We start from the raw sequence: 20,734 nt of genomic DNA, 5'->3' as shown, positions 1-20,734 counted from the left end.
ACCAAGGAACTTGATTAAAGGTGGGATTAACCACGTGTCTTTATTAAAAAGCTTTGTTGCCCCAAATGAACATCATAAAATGAACAATGTATTAAAACATGTCTGATCGTTTCAATAACTTGCTAATATACAGTACATTTAGCATCTAGCTGGTACCATAATTATTTTAATTATTTTCAGTTTTTATGCTCATATAGAGAATTTTTTTAAAGAAAAGAGAATGAGGAGCGGAGTTGGAATTATGTTAGCAAATACAACTTCCAAACAGAAAAACAACTACTCCCCCCCCTTCTGACAAACAGTAGAGAAGGACAAGGATTTTTAAAACCTGACAACAAAAACAAGTACCTTGAAATACCCTGAAAAACTAAACAAAAAGAATGGAAATATACCAAGGATTCACTGGACTTTTTAATCTTTAACTCTGTGTCAGTTTCCGTTAAATGCTCTAACTAGATCAGCCAAACAAGAGCATCTTTTCTGTCTGGATGTCTTGCAAAGATAACTTTTAACTGTGATATGCGTCAAGAGCTGACCCCACCTCTCCATGCTCAGCATTCAGCAAACAGGTGACTTTTCATGAATGTGCGAATGGCTTTCTTTCCCTGTTCTTAAACCTCCAGTCTTGTGAAGCTAACAGAGATGGGTCAGGGAACACAGAATGTCCTTCTGATCCTTTGGGACCTAGCTCATAAATCAGCTAGCAACAGCGTTATTATTTTACTAGTCAAACGCATAGAATGACGCTAGAGAGCAGGGTTGCCAATGGTAGGGTACTTCTGCAGGCTTCAAGCCAAAAATTTCATGAAAATAAGCAAGTAGGACATTGAGGACTAAAGGTAAGTGTATGTTTGTGTGAATTATTGCCATGACTTACATTATATGTTGCCTAATACAGCACATGTAATAGTATAATGGATAAACTAGTACATTTGCCAAAAAGAAAATATGCATTAAGGAAAGCAAGATTTTGGAGGAGAGAAACTGTCCTTGTTTTGATACAATTTGTTACTGTTTATTAGCTGGATTTCTATTCTGCCTTTCCTTTATAGTGACAGCCATGATGTTTAGCAAAACATTTGTATTACATTTTGGGCCCAGCCAAGTTACTGTAATCATGACTAAAGCTGTGATTTTACACACTTACTTGTTACAGTGAATTAAGTGAGAAATGTTCAGTGAGGTTATTTGGACTAGTATTCCTTGGGCAATTACCCAAACCTAGCGTTCTGGCAGGGTTAATCACTGATATTCCTCTGAGTCTCCTCCCTGTTGAATATTTTTGGACAAGTGTTTTTGTAATTAACAGCTACATCAAGCTTCTTGCATAGTGACTATTTGAATTCCCCTCCCAAATGTTTGCAGAGCATCAGACTATTTTACAGAAAAATAATAATATTGCTGGTCATAATGACTCTTAAGAATTTCTGAGGGTACCAAATATAAAAATAGCCGTTTTTCAATAAAACAAAGAAAAGACATCCAGGGATGCAAATACCCTGTATGATCTTATATATGGATGTTCTAGAAGTAAATGTTATTGTTACCCCAGGGTGGTGGGTGGGGAATGTATGCAGTGTTGCATTCTGAATAACGACTTCCTTGGTTTCAATAGCAGAGTAATTTACTTTGATCTTATTTGTTCAGGTAGTTGTCAGAAGGAAAAGTTATGTCAAGATTCTTTAGCCCCTGCTACCAACGTGTGGAAATACTTTCCTCATCAGAGACAATGCTGTTCTATGTAATAAGTGTTTTGATTCCGCATTAACAGAATGGCCAGATGATCTTCACTATCTTCGTTCCCATCTAATGTTCGTCTGCGTTTTTGTTTTTGTTTTTGGCACCGATCTGGTAGCCCTGAGATTAAATCTTCGGGATGTCTAAGGAACACCTGCGATCTGTCGCTCATTTCGAGTGGAACCAAAGTAAACACCCGCCACGAAAACAAATCACGTGGAGAAACTCAGCAAGAGTAAGCTCCTCCCCCTTTCCCATTGAGATCCAGTAACGATTAGAGGCGCTGTCCCTCCCGTCCAATCAGAATAGGGTACGCCAGCTGTTCCCGGACGTTCTGTGCTACCCCCCCCCCCAGGAAAAACGTGGAAAGATGGCGGCGCTGGTGTTTGCAGGCGACGTGGAAGTGGGTTTAGAGTCGGTGTTTCCGCAGGAACTGGAGTTGTTTGCTGATGCTTTTCCTGTGCAGACCCGGTACCGGCTCTGTGGGCACGAGCTGAGCATCACGCAGTACCACGGGGCGCGGCTGGGAGTAGCTGCTCCGGTCTGGGAGGCGGTGAGCGCTAGTCCATCCTGGGACGGTCGAGATTGAAGGGTCTTTGATGCTCTCTGAGCTCGGGTTGCAAGAGAGCACCAAGGAGCCCTCATTTCAACCCTGACCTACAAAATATTCTCCTCCTTTAATGGTCGAGATGGCGCTGCTAGTTCAAGCAGATCCTTTATGCATGTATAAGTAGTTGGCAGAACAAAGAAAGTTCGGACAGTTTCACGTCTTAACAATTTATGATCATTCCCAGGAGATTTATTTTAACAAAAGCACCAGTAACGCCTCAACAACAACAGAAACATCACGAATATTTAAAGCTTCAATATGAATATTTAAAGCTTTTTGTGTTTCATTACATAAATACATGGGAGTGTTCTGGTTTCAAAGGGGACAATGTGGATTTGGCAGCCCTATATGCACATATTTAACTCCCTTTGGCACCTCTTTTCCTCAGTTGAGTTAGCTTTGAAGCTGGATTGGTTGCATATCGTTAATACATGGAAAGTATAAATTATACAAAAGAAACTCACAACAAGGAATGATACATAATTGTATCGGTTTCTTTAGGGGTGCTTAATGTACTTTGGAACATCATTTGCCTAATTTCTCAGTGCATATTCAGATCTGCGTCTTGACTTTACCAACTTTGTCAAGTAAGACAATATAAGACATGTGCTTGGCATATGATAATCCAGAACAATTTAATATGTTTGTGCAAGTATTTTCATAACACTATTCTATTTGATTGAGACTTAAAACCAAAAGAAAACTTACAAACATAAAGAAAAAATCAAAATGCTAAAATAACATCTGAATCAGCACAGTCCATTATAATAAATAAGTCAAGCCCTGCTATCACGTTTGCTTAACCTTTTTATGTATTTATATCTTAATGGTCACATTAGCATCTCTGAATAAGCATATGACTATTCTGAAAGTCTAAGGATAAAGGGTATCTCAGATGAAAATGCATCATAGGTGTTTGCAGTGGGGAGCACAATGGAGAGGGACTGCAATGTCATGAAGACACAAATCCAGTGAGTTGCATATGTGGATCTAATGTGCATGGACAAAAGAGTGATGCTTACACCGTGGCATTAATTTATGCATGCTGTCACTTTTTCATTATCATGGTTACCCGCCAACAGTCAGGTACCTAGGGATAAGCAGAGATAAAAGGGCCAAAGGAAGGAAAGAGTGTCTTCTTTGGATAGCAAATACAAGGCCAGGATGAAGATATGAAAGAAGAGGCAATTGAATAAGAACAATAAGAGAGAGGGCTAGAGGAAGATGTTAATTGTATTGTACATAAACTTGTGCAAGATATATTTAGTTATAAGGAACGCATCAGGTATCAACTCTAATTACTTATTTGGAAAAATGTAAACATCGAGGAATCATAACATTTTTCCTTGCAAGAAAAAAACATCTAGAAAAAGGTCAATCCGATATATAATATTTGGTGGTAAATAGGATTCTTCCTAGATTTGTTACATTCTAGGTATGAACTCTGTTGAGATCACTTGAGATGAAGGAGCACCTAGAAGAGTCACAAGGAATATGGATGAACAAAGACAAGTCCTTCTAGGCTAGTGTTGAATAGAGGTCTGAGTAGAATACATCTGGAATGTCCAACCCTCGGCAACTTTAATATGTGTGGACTTCAAACTGCAGAATTCCCCAGGCAGCACCCTTGAATTAGACTAAGACCCATCTCATCCAGCATTCTGTATTGTACAGTGGCCACCCAGATGTGCCTGAAAAAGACCTTCCTTTTTCCAATTGGCAACACCACTCTCAGTGTTTCAGTTGTTCTGGGAAAACATTGTTTCTCAGAAATATGATGGATAAATAAATTTTGCAAGTAATAAACTTGTTAACTTATAATGTGTATGAAACAAGGGTGATGAAATAGAAAGAACTAACTGATGTTAAAAAATAATTAGTTGCAAAATACCTCAAAACAATTTCTAGAACATTGCCCCTTTGGAAACAAAAACCCCGTAGAATAGAAAATATGGTGCCCGCATCAAAAGAAGTCTATGAAGCATAAATAACTCATATATTTGGACTGATCTGTTAATTTTTTTGTTTGAATTTTTCATTCCAAAATGTTATTCCCTCATCTGTTTTTAAGGCTCTAGCTCTCTGTGAATATTTTGAAGCAAAGAAGGTGAACTTTCAGGACAAGAAAGTGATAGAGCTTGGTGCTGGGACAGGTGTTGTCGGGATCCTCGCATCGCTTCTTGGTATGTTGAATTAACTGCAGAAAAAGATAGGGAAGATAATCCTCAACTTACAACCACAATTGACCCCAGAATTTCTGCTGCTAAGCAAAATAGTTAAGTGAGTTTTGCCCTGTTTTACAATTTTTCTTGCTACAGCTGTTAAGTGAATCACTGTTAAGTTAGTAGCAATAACACTTAGACACATATACCTCCCCATTGTGGTTTACAGCACTGTCTGTATAGTTTACAATGTCAGCATATAGCCACCAACAATCTGGGTCTGCATTTTACTGACCTTGAAAGGATGGAAGCCTGAGTCAACCTTGAGCCCCTCAGGCTCAAATTCCAGGCTGTGGGGGGAGTTAGCTTGCAATATTACATTCTAACCACTGTGCCACCAGCACTCACCAAGTTAGTAACATGGTTGTTAAGTGAATCTGGCTTCCCCATTGACTTGTCAGAAGGTCACAAACGGTGATCACATGACTGGGACACTGCAACCGCATGTCATAAATTACATGCAGTTGCCAAGTCTCCCAAATTTTATCATATGATGATGAAGATACTGCAATTGTTGTAAGTGTGAAATATGAATTGAATTGAATTTATTTCATTTATATGCCGCCCTTTTCCCCGAAGGGGACTCAGGGCGGCTCACAATCCAAGTCAAGAGAAGGGGTACAAATAAAAAATAAAAAGACGAACAAAAACAATACACAATTTAAAAGCACACAACCACCATACCATTCGAGGGAAGGGGCAAAGGCTCTTTAGCCCCAGGCCTGTCGGAATAGCCAGGTTTTAAGGGCTTTGCGGAAGGCCTGGAGGGTGGTGAGGGTTCGAATCTCCACGGGGAGTTCGTTCCAGAGGGTCGGAGCAGCCACAGAGAAGGCCCTCCTCTGGGTGGTCGCCAGTCAGCATTGGCCGGCGGATGGAATTCGGAGGCCTAATCTGTGGGATCTAATCGGTCTACTGGAGGTAATTGGCAGCAGGCGGTCTCTCAAGTACCCAGGTCCAATACCATGAAGGGCTTTATAAGTGATGACTAGCGCCTTGAAGCGTATCTGAAGACCGATAGGCAGCCAGTGCAGCTCACGGAGGATAGGTGTTACGTGGGTGAACTGAGGTGCACCCACGATCGCTCGCGCGGCTGCATTCTGGACAAGCTGAAGTCTCCGAATGCTCTTCAAGGGCTGCCCCATGTAGTGCACGTTGCAGTAGTCCAGTCTAGAGGTCACAAGGGCACGAGTGACTGTTGTGAGGGCCTCCCGGTTCAGGTAGGGTCGCAACTGGTGCACCAGGCGAACCTGGGCAAATGCCCCCCTGGTCACAGCTGACAAATGGTGTTCAAAAGTCAGCTGTGGGTCCAGGAGGACTCCCAAATTGCGAACCCTGTCTGAGGGGCGTACTGTTTGACCCCCCCAGCCTGAGAGATGGAAAATTTGGCCAATTAGTGGGAGGGAAACACACCAGCCACTCGGTCTTATCCGGATTGAGTGCAAGCTTGTTATCCCCCATCCAGATCCTAACAGCCTCAAGGCACTGGCACATCACGTCAACCGCTTCACTGAGTTGGCACGGGGCGGACAGATACAACTGTGTATCGTCCGCATACTGATGGTATTTTATCCCGTGCCGTCGAATGATCTCACCCAGTGGCTTCATGTAAATATTAAACAGGAGGGGGGACAGGACCGAACCCTGCGGCACCCCATAATTCAGGGGCCTAGGGGTCGATCTCTGCCCTCCGACCAACACCGACTGCGACCTGTCCGAGAGGTAAGAGGAGAACCACCGTAGGACAGTGCCTCCCACCCCCACCTCCCGCAGTCGTCGCAGAAGGATACCATGGTCGATGGTATCGAAGGCCGCTGAGAGGTCAAGGAGCACTAGGACGGAGGCATGACCTCCATCCCTGGCTCTCTAGAGATCATCGGTCATATGATCATAAAGTGACTTTTGGTAGCGCTGTTGTAACTTTGAAGATCACTAAATGAACTGTTGTAAGTTGAGGATTACCTATACATAGTTTTTTTATTACATTTATATGCTACTCAATCTCACAGTTCCTTATTGGTATATTGTTTATGCATGGAATTATTGAATTCAACATGCAGCTTTATCATGATATTTCTGAATTGATATTATTGTTTTTGACACAGCTGGAGATAATTTGGTTATTTGTGGATAATGCCTGTGGTCTAAACCCTTGAAAGCTTTTTGTTGTTCAGAGTTCCCTTTCTCTTTCTTTTTAGGAGGCCATGTAACCATCACAGATCTTCCTGTAGCCTTGAAGCAAATAGAGGAGAACGTCCATCGGAATTTGCCTGCACAATGCATTGCACGAACCAAGGTTTGTGCTCTATCATGGGGTCTGGACCACAAGGATTTTCCTCAAAATTATGACTTCATCCTCGGTGCAGATATTGTCTATCTCAAGGACACTTACCCACTCCTGATAAGGACTCTCCAGCATGTATGTGGTGCACAGTCTATTATCTATCTGTCTTCAAAAATGAGAGAGGAACATAGCACAGCACTGTTTTTTGAGAATCTGCTCCCTATGCACTTCACCACAAAACTCACCTTTAGGAATGAGACTGAGAATATTAATATCTACAAAGTGACCAGCAAGAATTACATTAGTTAAAGACTATCTTTGGACCTACACAGTAGAACATTCATTTTCCAACTTTAAAGAAAACGAACATTGTGATTTGAGAATTCAGCGTGGAATGAACTTGGTAAAGATAAAAGTAAAGTTTCCCTCGCATATATGTGCTAGTCGTTCCCGACTCTAGGGGGCAATGCTCCTCTCCATTTCAAAGCCAAAGAGCAAGTGCTGTCCGAAGACGTCTCCATGGTCATGTGGCCGTCATGACTAAATGCCAAAGGTGCATTGAACGCTGTTACCTTCCCACCAAAAGTGGTCCCTATTTTTCTACTTGCATTTTTACATGCTTTCGAACTGCTAGATTGGCAGAAGCTGGGACAAGTAACGGGAGCTCACTCCGTTACGTGGCACTAGCTATTCGAACTGCCGACCTTTCTGATTGACAAGCTCAGCGTCTTAGCCACTGAGCCACAGTGTCCCATTATGAACTTGGTATCTTACTAATTTCTGTCAGAACAGATCTGCAAACCTTGCAAGGAGGAATCCTATCTGAGAAACAGCAGCAGTCCTACCAAGCATATATTGCCAGTGAAAATGTAACAATAGGAGACAGCCATTCTCTCTACTGTTTTCCTCCTCTTTTCCTGAAGAGACCGTGAGTGAAGTCTGAAGTTATGTCTTTAGGAGTGTGTATTTTCTAGGAGTGAAATGGCTTTCAGGGATGGCTCATTTTGTTTTTGTTTTTTTGCAGGTATGTTCAAAAGTGGCTATCAGGCATCAAATGGTTTGTGTACAAAAGACAGAATAGCAATAGCACTTAGACTTATATACCGCTTTACAGTGCTTTACAGCCCTCTCTAAGCGGTTTGCAGAGTAACCATATTTCCCCCAACAATTTGAGTGCTCATTTTACCCACCTCGGAAGGATGAAAGGCTGAGTCAACCTTGAGCCTGGTGAGATTTGAACAGTCAAATTGCAGGCAGCTGGCAGCCAGCAGAAGTAGCCTGCAGTACTGCATTCTAACCACTGCACCATCGTGGCTCATATGAATGCAATAATTCTAATGGTGAACAGAGGTGGACTCTGCTGCACTTAGGGAACTTTATTCATTTATTTGAATTGCATGTCTCCCCTTTGACATTCGATCCTGGGTGAGAAAAACAGCAAGTTAAAAACAACACTGAAGCACATAACAGTTGGGGCAACATAAGAATCCACATCAGAGTCAGGGCATCTGAATCTCAGATGATTTGCTGTTTCACAGGGATGAACAAAGATATATTTTGTAGATCCCCTAAGATGGTACTGTTGAATGAAAAGGATTTAGAACAGGCCCAGAAATAATTGGAAACAATTATTTTATTTTATTATTAATATGGATTATTTATGATCCCATAAATAATCTAGACTTTGAGTCATGCAGAATAACAACCAGCATCTTGAATTGATGCAGAAATCTACTAGGAGCTTATGCAGCTTGTGCAGTTATATTTACTCGGGTGTAGCAAGGTGGTCCCTACCTATTGCTGCTGCATTCTGGTTCAGTGATAGGCTTTGTGTGGTTTTTCAAAGTTAGCTCCATAGAACACATTACAGAAGTGCAAATACAAGATGATCAAAGCATGAATGATTATCCTAAGGACCTCCTGGTCCAGGTATGGATGCAAATGATGCACAAGATGGATTTCTAAAAAGGATATTTTTTGACTCTTAAACAGGTTAGAAATCCCTGAATTGCATACCAATGATGCCTAGGTCAATGCAATTCCATCCAATACAATGAACCAGTGATGGAAAATCCCCAGATTTGGGGTGGGGTCTAAGCCCCATAGCTACTCAAATTTTATTAAGGTTGAACCTAAGCTTGTTTCTCTCCTTTTGGGTCCCCAGAGTCTGCACACCCCAAGATAGAAGCTCAATAACATCACTTGGCTTATCAAGAGTCAAAATATATAGCAATCATCAGCACACTTATGACACCTGACCTTATGCTGTCATGATTTCACCCTTGCCCAGTAGGTTCATGTAACTTAAAAAGGAGTGGGGAAAGCCAAGAACTCTGGGACCTTGTAAAGTGGGACCAAGAAAGGCTAAGATAGATGCACTACTTCTGACCTCCAAAGCTGCAACTTAACCCACTTCCCCAACAGACAAATTGTCCAATGTTGTTGAATTTAGTGACTGCTTCTAGAATAGGGAGTTTTTTTCCCCCCAGGACTAAAATCCTGATTTTGCTCTTCATCCTCTTCCAGCAACATTTTATCATTTAATCTCTAACTAGAAGATCCTTTGAAAACCAGGGTGCTCGAATCAAGCCATATAGGCACAATGTGATGCAAGGCTGTCACACTCTCAGTCCAAAGTAGTAATTAAGGCCGCAGTTAAACCACTAATCAGAATCTCAGAAATGAACTCAAATTCCCTCTGAAATCCACAGGGTTCCATAAAACTGTCCTAAGAATGATATGGAATTCAAGGGTTGGTTCTTGCTTAAAAGTACAAGTTCAAGAATGTGCCAGCTAGGCGAAGTGAAGCATATAATATGTGCATTAAAACACATGGTGCCTTTTCTCATTTTGAGATGTTTCTATGTCTTCCTCTTTACAATAACTTATACAAAGTGGAACGTGATGTTTGTATGTGCCTGTAAACAAACACTGTGCATTTGTATTTCCAACACTATAGTGTCCTATTCATTTAGGAATCAAGGCTTCAGTCGAATTTTATATACTGTTATCTTAAAATTTTGTAAATAAATTCTGCATTGCATATCGATTGTAGAAGTACAGCTGCAACAATATTTATTCTTGCTGCATTGGATAGAAAATATTATGGTTCCTTGGGATTTTTTTGTCAACTGTCATATGCCAACTATTTCCTGAACTAAAATAATTTCTTATTATTGATCTCTGTCAATTACTATACGGCAAATGGTAAATCGCTAAGTATTTGCATCATTAAACAGCATTAAAGTCCATCTTTTAAAAAACTGCCAATTTTTTTTTTGGGGGGGGGGGTACCACCTGCACCACGCCGGCCTCGCTCCCTTCCTCTCCCTACGGCTCAGCGGCGTCTTGCTTCAACCAATGAAACGCCTAGGTGGGTTAGAGCGAATCAGCTTCGAGGGAAGGAAAGAGTGTTCTGCGCGCGCGCGGGCTTTACCCTTATAGGAAGCCGGCTCTCCCTTGTCGCATAGCGTAGAGGGTTGATGACGTCTAATTCTCGCGTCCTCGACATGCTGCGCGTTTCGGGGCTGGGGGGCATTCTGGTCTCCTTGCAAGCGAGGGGCGCTCTGGTGCCGCAGGTGAGAAGGGCGCCTGCCTGGAGATGATGCCGAACTTGAGCCAGTTTACCGGCAATGGTTCTGCTTGCGGCCCGTTTCCCTCCCTCCCTCCCTCCCTCTCTCTCTCTCTCTCTCTCTCCCCCCCCCTGCCCCTCCCACAAGTTGGATATTTTATTGTGGAATCGCGTGTTACAGTTTTTAACCTATTAGTAAATACACTGTGATTTTATAGGTGTTGTATTTTGTATTATAAACTTCCTAGAATAATTTATTACAAACATTATAAGAAAAGAATAGAAAGTTGTTCCCACACTCTCAGGTTCAGCTGGTAGGGAAAAACTGAGAGGTTTCTTCCATGCTTCAGAAGCCAGTTTAACATATTTAACAGACTACATATTTGCCCTCTCATTTCTTCAGCATCTCTTTTCTGTTGTTCTCACCAGATCAAAAGACAGCCTTGCTACAGGTGAATTGGTACCTGCACATTCTCTTTGGGACTTTGTCAAAGTTGGAATTCTGACTGTATGTTTTTCTGCTAGAGGTCATTTCTAGTAAGATTAGTGGAATTGATTTCCAAGTGTCTGTATGGCAAGTCCCCAACCTATGGCCCATTATCAGGCCTTGAGCTGTTCAGAACTGGGCCGTGGAAGTGGCATGAGCAGCGGGCAAGCACATGCGTGCACACCAGTGGTGGGTTTCAAAAATTGTTCGAACCTACTCTGTGGGTGTGGCCTCCTTTGTGGGAGTGGCTTGCTGCCCATGTGACTGGATGGGAGTGGCTTGCCGCCCATGTGACCGGATATGAAGATGCCGACGACACTTGTCAGAACCACCTTAAATTACCTCGCACACAGCACTGGCATGCATAAGAATACGATGTCAACTTGTTTTTTTAAAGGCATCTTTGGTTTGCGTTAAAACAACTTCAACACACGCAATGTTCTGATTGCACCACAAACGCAGTAGTCATCCTTACCTTTCACAGAGGCACTGAGTTTTATAAATATGAGCATGATAGTGTAGAATAATCATATCCAAGGACCAGTGGTGAGTTTCAAAAAAATGTTTGAAACCTCTTCTGTAGGTGTGGCCTGTTTTCTACTGGTGGAACCTCTTCTAACCGGTTCGGTAGATTTGACGAACCGGTTCTACCGAATAGGTGCGAACTGGTAGGAACCCACCTCTGGTGCACACTCCATTTGTGTGTCACACGTGCAAATGGAGCTGTGCATGCTTGTCCGCCACTCACACAGAACCATACCCCCCACCCCCGAACAGTCAGCAAAGCCAGAACTCTACTGTATGCGATCACACTCTTAATTCTTCTGATTAATTTTGTTATCCATAGGTGGGTCAGTGGCAGTATCAAACCTTTTCATTTGGTTTTGTTGTTTTTCCCCATACAGCAATGGCATTTGCCTCGTTTCCTTCATCTTGGCATTCCTGCCCTGGCAGCAAAGGAAGCACTGATGAAACTTAGGAAGAAAACTGGCTATTCCTTTGTAAACTGCAAGAAAGCCTTGGAAAAATATGTTGATAACATTGAAGAAGTAAGAATAATTTGTGCATGTATATGATATTGTAATTCGTATTTTTCATTTTCTCATTCTTTCTCTGTCTATCAACATGCTGCTTCCAAAAAAAATCTTGTTTTAAAATCTGAGGTACAATTTTGTCTTAAAGCAGCAATCTTGTGCTTGCTGACAAAACAGAAAATCTGATCGACATTGGAGAATTTAGCCTGGAGTAAAAATAATTAAATCTGTACTGACTCTTGTTTCTTCTTGCCTTGTGAATCCATGCATACTTTCATAAGCAAACAAATTATAAAATCACATTTTTGGCATTGCCTTTTCTGTGCCACTGACAAACTTTTATACTGTTAAAGAGTGAACAGGAATGGGAGTGCTCAGATATGTAACCATCCACTGCTATTCCTGCTACTCTGAAAATCCATACATGGGAAAAACTGGAATGTGACCGAGGAACTTTTCAATGATTTTCTAACTTTCTACATACAAAGTATTTTTATAATAGGGGCACGTTCAGAGCTGTTCACTACTTTTGTAGAAGTATAATGGGAGAAAACATTTGTTTTTATCTAATATCCCTTCAATTGAACAATGTCACTTTGGGATATTGGAAGTGGGCATTCTTTGTCATGGTACTACCCTCTTGAGCACTATTCTTTTCAAGATTTATGTGTTCCTCAGGCCCTATTTAAGTTAGCCATTTAACATATGTTTGTCTCTCAATCAGAATGGGTGGTAGTTCCCTTGTGAGATGTTTGATGGTTTAATTTATTTTGGTTTTTTTCTGAATTTGCTTCTGGATTATATATGCTTTATATATGCTACAGACGGTCCTCAATTTATGACCACAATGGAGCCCAAAATTTATGTTGTTAAGTGAGAAATTTGTTAAATGAGTTTTGCCCCATTTTACAACTTTCTTTGCCACATTTGTTAAGCAAATCACTGCAGTTGTTAAACATTTGTTAACATTTGTTAGTTACACATTTGTTAAGTGAATCACTGCAATTAAATCAGTAAGACATTTGAATCTGGATGCTTCTTCATTGACTTTGCTTGTCAGAAGGTCACAAAAAGTGATCACATGATCCAGGACAGTGCAACCATCATGAATGTGAGTCAGTTGTCAAGCATCCAAATGTAAATTACATGACCATGGGGGAATGCTACAGTGGTCATAAGTATGAAGAACGGTCATAAGTCACAATGTTTTCAATGCCATTGTAGCTTTGAACAGTCATTAAATAAACTGTTGTAAGTCAAGGACTAACTATTGGTATGTATGGGTGGATAGATGGGCAAATAATTTTATTTCATGCTGGGGTTTGTCTTCAAAGGCTGAAGTTTGGCTGCATGAACAAGCAAAGAAGGAGGGATGGAGCAAGGCATTGAAACTTCAAGGGCGGAAGACCAAAGAAGGTCTCATAGGGCTGCTTCAAGAGGGAAGCTCAGCCGTAATGGTAGAGGTGAGTCTTTCCTTTGGCCTGAAGGATGAAGACCTTCTTTTCTTCCAGGCACTGAGGCCAAAATGTTTATAAAAATGGCATATGGTGGGTGGGTGGGTGGATGTTTTTATCAAGGTCTCAGTGCAGTTTACTGTTTTAAGTGGCTTTATTGAGTTGTGCTTCTGTGTTGTTCACTGCTCAGGTTTCCTTTTGGCAGATGGGCAGCTATATAAATTGGTTAAAAAAATAAACAATAAACAGCTTGGAGTAAGAATGATTATATGGGAATATGCTTCCCCTTAGCATATAGGTCTGCTCTGCCTTGAACATGGTGCTCTTCGGCGTTTGGGGCTACGAGTCTCTTTAGAAGGGGTCTTCAATTTTTTAAAAATTTGAACCATTTAAATTAAAAGAATTCATTCTAAATTCAACCTTAGAACAGAATAGAATAACAGAGTTGGAAGGGACCTTGGAGGTCTTCTAGTCCAACCCCTTGCCTAGGCAGGAAATCCTACACCACTTCAGACAAATGGTTATCCAACTTCTTAAAAACTTCCAGTGTTGGAGCATTCACAACCTCTGGAGGCAAGTTGTTCCACTGATTAATTGTTCTGTCAGGAAAGTTCTCCTCAGTTCTAAGTTGCTTTTCTCCTTGATTAGTTTCCACCCATTGCTTCTTGTTCTACCCTCAGGTGCTTCGGAGAATAGCTTGACTCCCTCTTCTTTGTGGCAGCCCCTGAGATATCGGAACACTGCTATCATGTCTCCCCTAGTCCTTCTTTTCATTAAACTAGACATACCCAGTTCCAGCAACTGTTCTCCATATGTTTTAGTCTCCAGTCCCCTAATCATCTTTGTTCTTCTCTGCACTCTTTCTAGAGTCTCCACATCTTTTTTACATTGTAAATTTCAGACAACGCTTTTGTGTTTAAAATGGACTGCCTTACCTAATAGCGAGTTCAAAGTGAACGGTATCAAACTTAAATGACTGCTTCTAAAATTCCAAAATGTCCTATTTCAAATTGCCAATGGGATAATTTGACTTTGAAATGGGTCTCTGCACCATTGCTCTCTGACCAGAGTCAGTAGGACGAGTGATCAGGGATAGCGAGACTGTCAAAAGACAAAGAGAAATGAATGTTTGCATGATAGTTTGCTGTAATTCCGAAAAGCCTCTCTGGGTATAAGTTTGGAATCAAGTACTCTCTTTGAAAAGCCACTTTCTTTTAGGTCTCCGAGTAACACTATAAACATAAATACTTGCTTTTGAGGCTGCTGAGGTAATGCAGGAAATATTCCTGGTCTTTCCCAGATTCAAATATCAGGAAGTCTAATTTATCTTAAAGCATAGGTCAGTTACTGGTCATAGGTTTTTAAACACATGGCTTCCTGGGTTTTCCCCTTTATTTTATTGTTTTTCTTGAGCAATACTGGCATTGAATAAAGTGATATAGTGCTGGGATCCTGTTTTTGTAATAGGATGCTGCTCAGATCAAGAGATAGCTGCAATGGTTTAGCAGCTGTTTTCATTTTTTTTAATCTGGCGGTGGGATGGGGGTGGGACAGGCAATGGAGCTACTAATGATCCTATTAGCAGCCATTTTACATCCACTTCTCCTTAGACAAGCACAACCTGTACAATAGTGGGACTATCTTTAAAAGTAAGTCCAGCTAATAATTAACTAGTGGTGTTGAACATCCCTGAGGGATGCAGTGGCTCAGGGGCTAAGACATTGAGCTTGTCGATCAGAAAAGTTGGCAGTTCAGCAGTTCGAATCGCTAGCACCATGTAACAGAGTGAGCTCCCGTTACTTGTCCCAGCTTCTGCCAACCTAGCAGTTTGGAAGCATGTAAAAAATGCAATTAGAAAAATAGGAACCACCTTTGATGGGAAGATATCAGTATCCATGCGCCTTCTGTGTTTAGTCATGCCGGCCACATGACCACGGAGATGTCTTCGGACAGCGCTGGCTCTTCAGCTTTGAATCAGAGAGGAGCACCGCCCCCTAGAGTCAGGAACAACTAGCATATCTGTGCGAGGGGAACCTTTACCTTATTGAACATGCAGTAAACAGAGAGCTAAAATAGTATTTTATCAATTGTTTTGCATACAATGCTATATTTAGCTTTGATTCATTGTAGTTTTAGAATACAGGATATTCTTACAGGGTAAGGAAAAGAGAAGAATGTCAGATTTCTAAAAATTTAGGATCTCACTTTTACCCAGCTTTGACTTTGGGAAAGTCTTTGTGTCTAGCTCTATTTTAACCTCTTTAGTAATATATCTGCTGGTGAGATATTTCTAAGTTAGCCATGCTTTTCTGCCAGGTAAACTGCGAGACCGATTTCGTGGCCCAAAATGTTAAATTTCAACAGCTGGTTCAGCAAGTAGCTATTGGAACAATGATTCACCATAAGGAGATCATAGACCAGTCAAACACATATCGTAAGGTAAGAACGATGTAAACATGTATTTGGGGCTCAAAAATATCTGGTAATTTTGAAGAAATGATATTGATGTTTCAAAGCACTGCATTTAAATCTTCTTGCTGGTTGTTACTTCAGGAGCACTTTCAAACAAAACTCTAGTTGGGCAATTAAAAATGTAGGAGATGTCAAAGGTAGCTTTTTAGGTGGGGGCCTGGCCAGCATGGCACATGAGACTTAGTCTAAGAAACTAGTGCATTGCTGATCAGAAACAGATATGCATTCCCCATACTGATACTAAGGTATCTTCTCAGAAGCGCCTGCAAAAATGCAATGATTCTTTGGTATTAAGTCCTTCAGAAGAAAAAATGCACTTTGCTGCAAAATTGCCTTGTAGCCCATGTCTTGCATCTATTAAGTAAATGGATGAAATTTATTTATGTACAATTTCATCTATTGCTGATTTGTGAGAAAACCTCTAGTAATCTAGGCCATTTCCTGGTTTAGGCTCATCTTAGCATGAATCCAACATTCTCTGTTTTTTTCCAGGCTAAATATGTTCTATTCTTATGGTGGATAAAATTCTCCAGAAAATATAGGAACTTTATGCTCCAGGACAGGGATCACTTGTTTGTTTTTCATGGCAATGGTCCATTGTTGACATCTTTTTGTGAGGTGATGGGCATAGTACATGGACCAAAGATGCAAAATAAACAGAATTTCTACATCAGTTGATCTGGGTTTTTTCCCCCTATTTTGGGAAGTTGAGAGTAGTAGTAATTTACTTTTTGAGTTGTGTGAAGAGTATCTCAAAACACACAGATTTCAAGTCTTGCTTACTTTAAAATACTATAAAACATAGGGGATGCGGTGACTCAGTGGCTAAGACGCTGAGCTTGTCGATCAAAAAGGTTGGCAGTTTGAATCCCTAACGCAGCGTAACGGAGTGAGCACACGTTATTTGTCCCAACTTCTGCCAACCTAGCAGTTCAAAAGCACATAAAAATGCAAGCATTTTAGGAAGGTAACAGAGTTCCGTGTACCTTTGGCATTTAATCATGCTGGCCACATGACCACGGAGACGTCTTTGGACAGCGCTGGCTCTTCAGCTTTGAAATGGAGATAAGCACCACCCCCTAGAGTCAGGAATGACTAGCACATATGTGCGAGGGAGACCTTTACCTTTACCTATTTTTTAAAAAAAATATATAATTAGGAATTGAAACTGGGCTAGAATGAAGGAGGCATCCTCTGTAGTTTTATTGCATGTTGCCTTATAGGAAAAGAATAGAACCTACAAGTCAGTCAGGCTTTTTCTCCCTCAAATGCTTGTCCACCAGTGTTGTTGTACTTATTATGTGTGTTTAAAATTTATTTACTGTTTTTTAAAAATAGTTCTACTGCATAACTTGTTTGTAACCCAGCACTACATTAACTAGATTGCAGATGGTCTTTAAAAAAAATACATTTTAAGTTAAATAACTTACAAACCAGTAGTTGGCAATTTCTTAAGCTTTCTAGATATGATTTGTTGTAAGAGCACAACGATCCTATTTGTATTTGTGGCTGCCAAATTGGATGAGTTTGATAAAAGAAAAACACTGCAAGAAAATAGTGTAGAAGCCCTTTATTGCTGTTGCTGGGATATTAGACTACTGCTTCTTGCTGACAATTTGCTGCTGATGTGGTTTGCACCTTTCTCTTCATTCCATTTTTATTATTCCAAATTCCTTACCACATCAGAAGAAAAGCCATGCATACAGCCAAGTCGTTAAAAAGAACTGGTCTCTGGATTTACTTAGCAGGTTTCCATTAAAAAAATTAATTGACATCATGTTTGAATGTTTTCTAGCGTTTCTTAAATTCTGATGAGCTTTCTCAACTCAGGACAGGCCCAGAGGGATCTTTGCTTACTGACCAACTTGCTCTAGCAATAGGTGAGTGTTTGGTGCCCAGTTAATAATCAGCAACGGGCAGAAAGGGCTGGTAACAATTTCCTGTGTTCATGCACTGTCTTTTACTTTTGAATGGATGGAATTTATGACTGATGGAGAGATGTAATATTCTATCTACCCTGTTTTTCCCAAAATAAGACCCAACTGGAAAATAAGCCCTACCATGATTTTTCGCGATGCTCATAATATAAGCCCTATCCCAAAAATAAGACCCAGTTAAGATCATCAAGCAGATGGATACATTTAGTACTGTATTTCTCAGAAAACAAGACCTAATCAGAGAATAAGCCCCTATGCATCTTTTGGAGCAAAAATTAAAATAAGATCCAAGTCTTATTTTGGGGAAAACATGGTATTTATATACCTGTTTGCCCAAGAGCTCAAGGCAACATACATGTAGGCCCCTGCTCATTTATTCCTCCAGCTACAACATTCCTGGGAGTGGAAAGTTCGACTGAGAAAGAGTAATTGGCCTAAAGAGACTCTGTGCAGTCTCCACCATCTGGGGGACATCCAACTCTTAAACTACTATCCTAATTTTAAGGGAACTCTTCAAATATTCCATTTTATTCACATTGTTGCTTTGCCACATGTTGGTGAGCCCTGAAACATTCTCTGTACCTTTAGTGATTCATGCTGTTCTCTCTGTTTTTCCTCCTCCCCTTTTTAATTTCCCCCCCTCTTTTCTTTTAAAGGCAAGCTAGGCGAGAACATGGTTGTTAAGAGGGCAGCATGCATATCAGTGCCTGAGAATTTCTTCATCGGCTCTTACGTACATGGGTCGCCCTCCAAAAGCAGCTCATGGCTTTCTAACATGTTATTTGGCAAATACGGTGCCATGGTGATCTGCAGTTCCTCGGAGGAAGACCCAAAGTCTGACATTACTGAACTGAGCAGGAAACTGGCCCAGCATGTGGTAGGTATGGCCCCTCTCTCTGTGGGCTCTGCGGAAGACGAACCCGGAGATGAATCTGAAACAAAGATGCTTGCCCAGCCGTATGTGATGGAGCCAACTATTTCCTTGGGACAATTCCTTCAGCCGACTGGTATATCTGTCTTGGATTTTGTGCGGTTTGAATGTGGAGAAGATCCAGAGTTGTCCGAATCAAGCTAGGCAAGATTGGTTTGTCATACTGGGAATGTCAGACTAGTTCCCAGTTCTGCTTGGGCTTGGGAGCGATTCACAGAAGTAGCTGGTAATGCCAGTAATGCTACGTCTATAGGCAAGTATGAAGAACTTTGAATGTCTTTCGGAAACACTGAAATAACTTTTGCGTAATGTGACCAACAAAATATGGCAAACAGATGTTAATGTCACAAATAAAATACGAGTTCTTTCTGTGATTGTAATGGTAAGTTTCTGAGAGGTTGTGGCCTCTGATTCAAGCCTGTCATATTGTTCTCATTAGCATTCTGAAATGTGACAAATCTGTCTTTATTGTCTGTAAATGAAATCAGTAGGATTCTTTGAAACTTACTGTCAGCAAACACCATGTGATTTTAGCCTATATTTAAACCAGAGGGGCAGAATATGTATTTTGCTGAGTAATTAATACCTCTATTAGTCTGATTAATGGTGCGTTTGTGAAGAAGTAGTAAAATGAATAGGGTAAAGGATTCATGAGGGGGAAGGAAAGGATGTTGTTTTCTGAATGCCAGTGACAGGTTAGGACTGACAGTCATCCGGAAGACACTAAATGAGAAAGAATTGTCTGATGTAAATAGCTGAATCATGAAGAACAGACATTCCTCATAGCCCTTGGAAACTTCCTGCAGCCTCTTCCTAGACGAGCACAGATCCAACTATCCTCAATTGTAGCAATAAGTAAATTACGGTCTTAAATTTTTCTTGCCCTGCGCCCTCTGCCCCAGATCCTGAAAGTGTCTGGAATAGTAGCGGTGGGGCATTGTAGTTGCCGTCCACCAGAAGAATGGTTCTTCTTTAATAGAAGATCGTGTTCTGTTTCCTGCTGTAGTTTGTAGTATTTGAACAAACTTAACAGGTTTCTGGGCCACTGTTGTAGATAAACACATATGTTTAGTAACCCATGCTGAAACTGGCTTTTGCACAGTGTAAGACGGACGTCTTCAGTACCCACATGCAACATCAGTCTGGTTACTTTATATCCATATTAACTTTCTAAAGAGTTGGCATCTTTTAACATAGCTTAGACCAGTGAGGGCTATCTATGATACATATCTTAAAGGTGACATGCAGTGACATTTTAGGTGATAAGCCAACATTCACCAACACTCAACATTCTTGAAAGTACACTCCACTATTGCGTAATTTTCAGAGGCTGTGTGAGAATGGGGTAAGCGCTCACACAGCTTCTGGATCCTCTGAAAATTGCGCAAGAATAGGGTATGCTTTCATATGGTTTTTGGAGGCTGCAGATAAGTTTCTCTGAAGTTTCTTCAAGGACAAAGGCCTCATGGACCTGAACTAGCCTGGGCTAGTTCCACAGGGTTCTGTCAATAGAAAGAGAACACTGCTTGAAATAATGTGTGGCAGATCCTGGTAAGTACTGAATCTCGGGGGCAATTACAGTGTTCCCCAAGATTTGTGCATCTTGGGGATCAGCGTGAGATGGCCTGGTGGTGGTGGACAAACTTAGGTCTAACGTTGGTGGTGCTGATGCTGAATGTCACTGTTCAAAGTGGCCTAGATGGGGGCAGGAGTTAGGGTTTTTTTTTAATCCAGGGTGTGTGGTCTGATACAGCAGCAGAGTGAAGTTAGACAATTGCTAGAAACCAGCATGGCTTTGTCAAAACGAATAATGCCAGAAAAACCTTATTGCCTTCTTTGACAAAGTGACTAAATTGGTGGATCAGGCTGATACTGTGGACATAGACTTCACTAAGGCATTTGACAAAATAGATTGCATCTTCTTGGTAAGATAGAAAAATGTGAGATAGACAATACCACCACCAGATCTTGACAGACTTGAACACTGGGTCCTATCCC

The 20,734-nt window shown here is 41.0% G+C and overlaps 2 protein-coding genes across 2 annotated transcripts; both read left to right on the top strand.

The window, feature by feature from the left end:
* Positions 1-2,097: 2,097 nt before the first annotated feature.
* Positions 2,098-7,329, top strand: EEF1AKMT3 (EEF1A lysine methyltransferase 3). The gene is made up of 3 exons (XM_032212298.1): positions 2,098-2,290; positions 4,419-4,530; positions 6,765-7,329. Exons 1-3 carry the CDS (start codon positions 2,108-2,110, stop codon positions 7,157-7,159), a joined length of 690 nt encoding a protein of 229 aa, XP_032068189.1. The 5' UTR covers positions 2,098-2,107; the 3' UTR covers positions 7,160-7,329.
* A 2,974-nt stretch (positions 7,330-10,303) lies between these two features.
* TSFM (Ts translation elongation factor, mitochondrial) lies at positions 10,304-19,354 on the top strand. Its single transcript, XM_032210677.1, has 6 exons — positions 10,304-10,428; positions 11,814-11,957; positions 13,277-13,405; positions 15,713-15,835; positions 17,664-17,748; positions 18,462-19,354. Exons 1-6 carry the CDS (start codon positions 10,333-10,335, stop codon positions 18,878-18,880), a joined length of 996 nt encoding a protein of 331 aa, XP_032066568.1. The 5' UTR covers positions 10,304-10,332; the 3' UTR covers positions 18,881-19,354.
* Positions 19,355-20,734: the final 1,380 nt, after the last annotated feature.

Source organism: Thamnophis elegans, chromosome 2 (assembly GCF_009769535.1).
Source record: "Thamnophis elegans isolate rThaEle1 chromosome 2, rThaEle1.pri, whole genome shotgun sequence".
In the NCBI taxonomy this organism is placed as follows: domain Eukaryota; kingdom Metazoa; phylum Chordata; class Lepidosauria; order Squamata; family Colubridae; genus Thamnophis; species Thamnophis elegans.
This window is presented reverse-complemented; position numbering and strand designations above follow the sequence as displayed.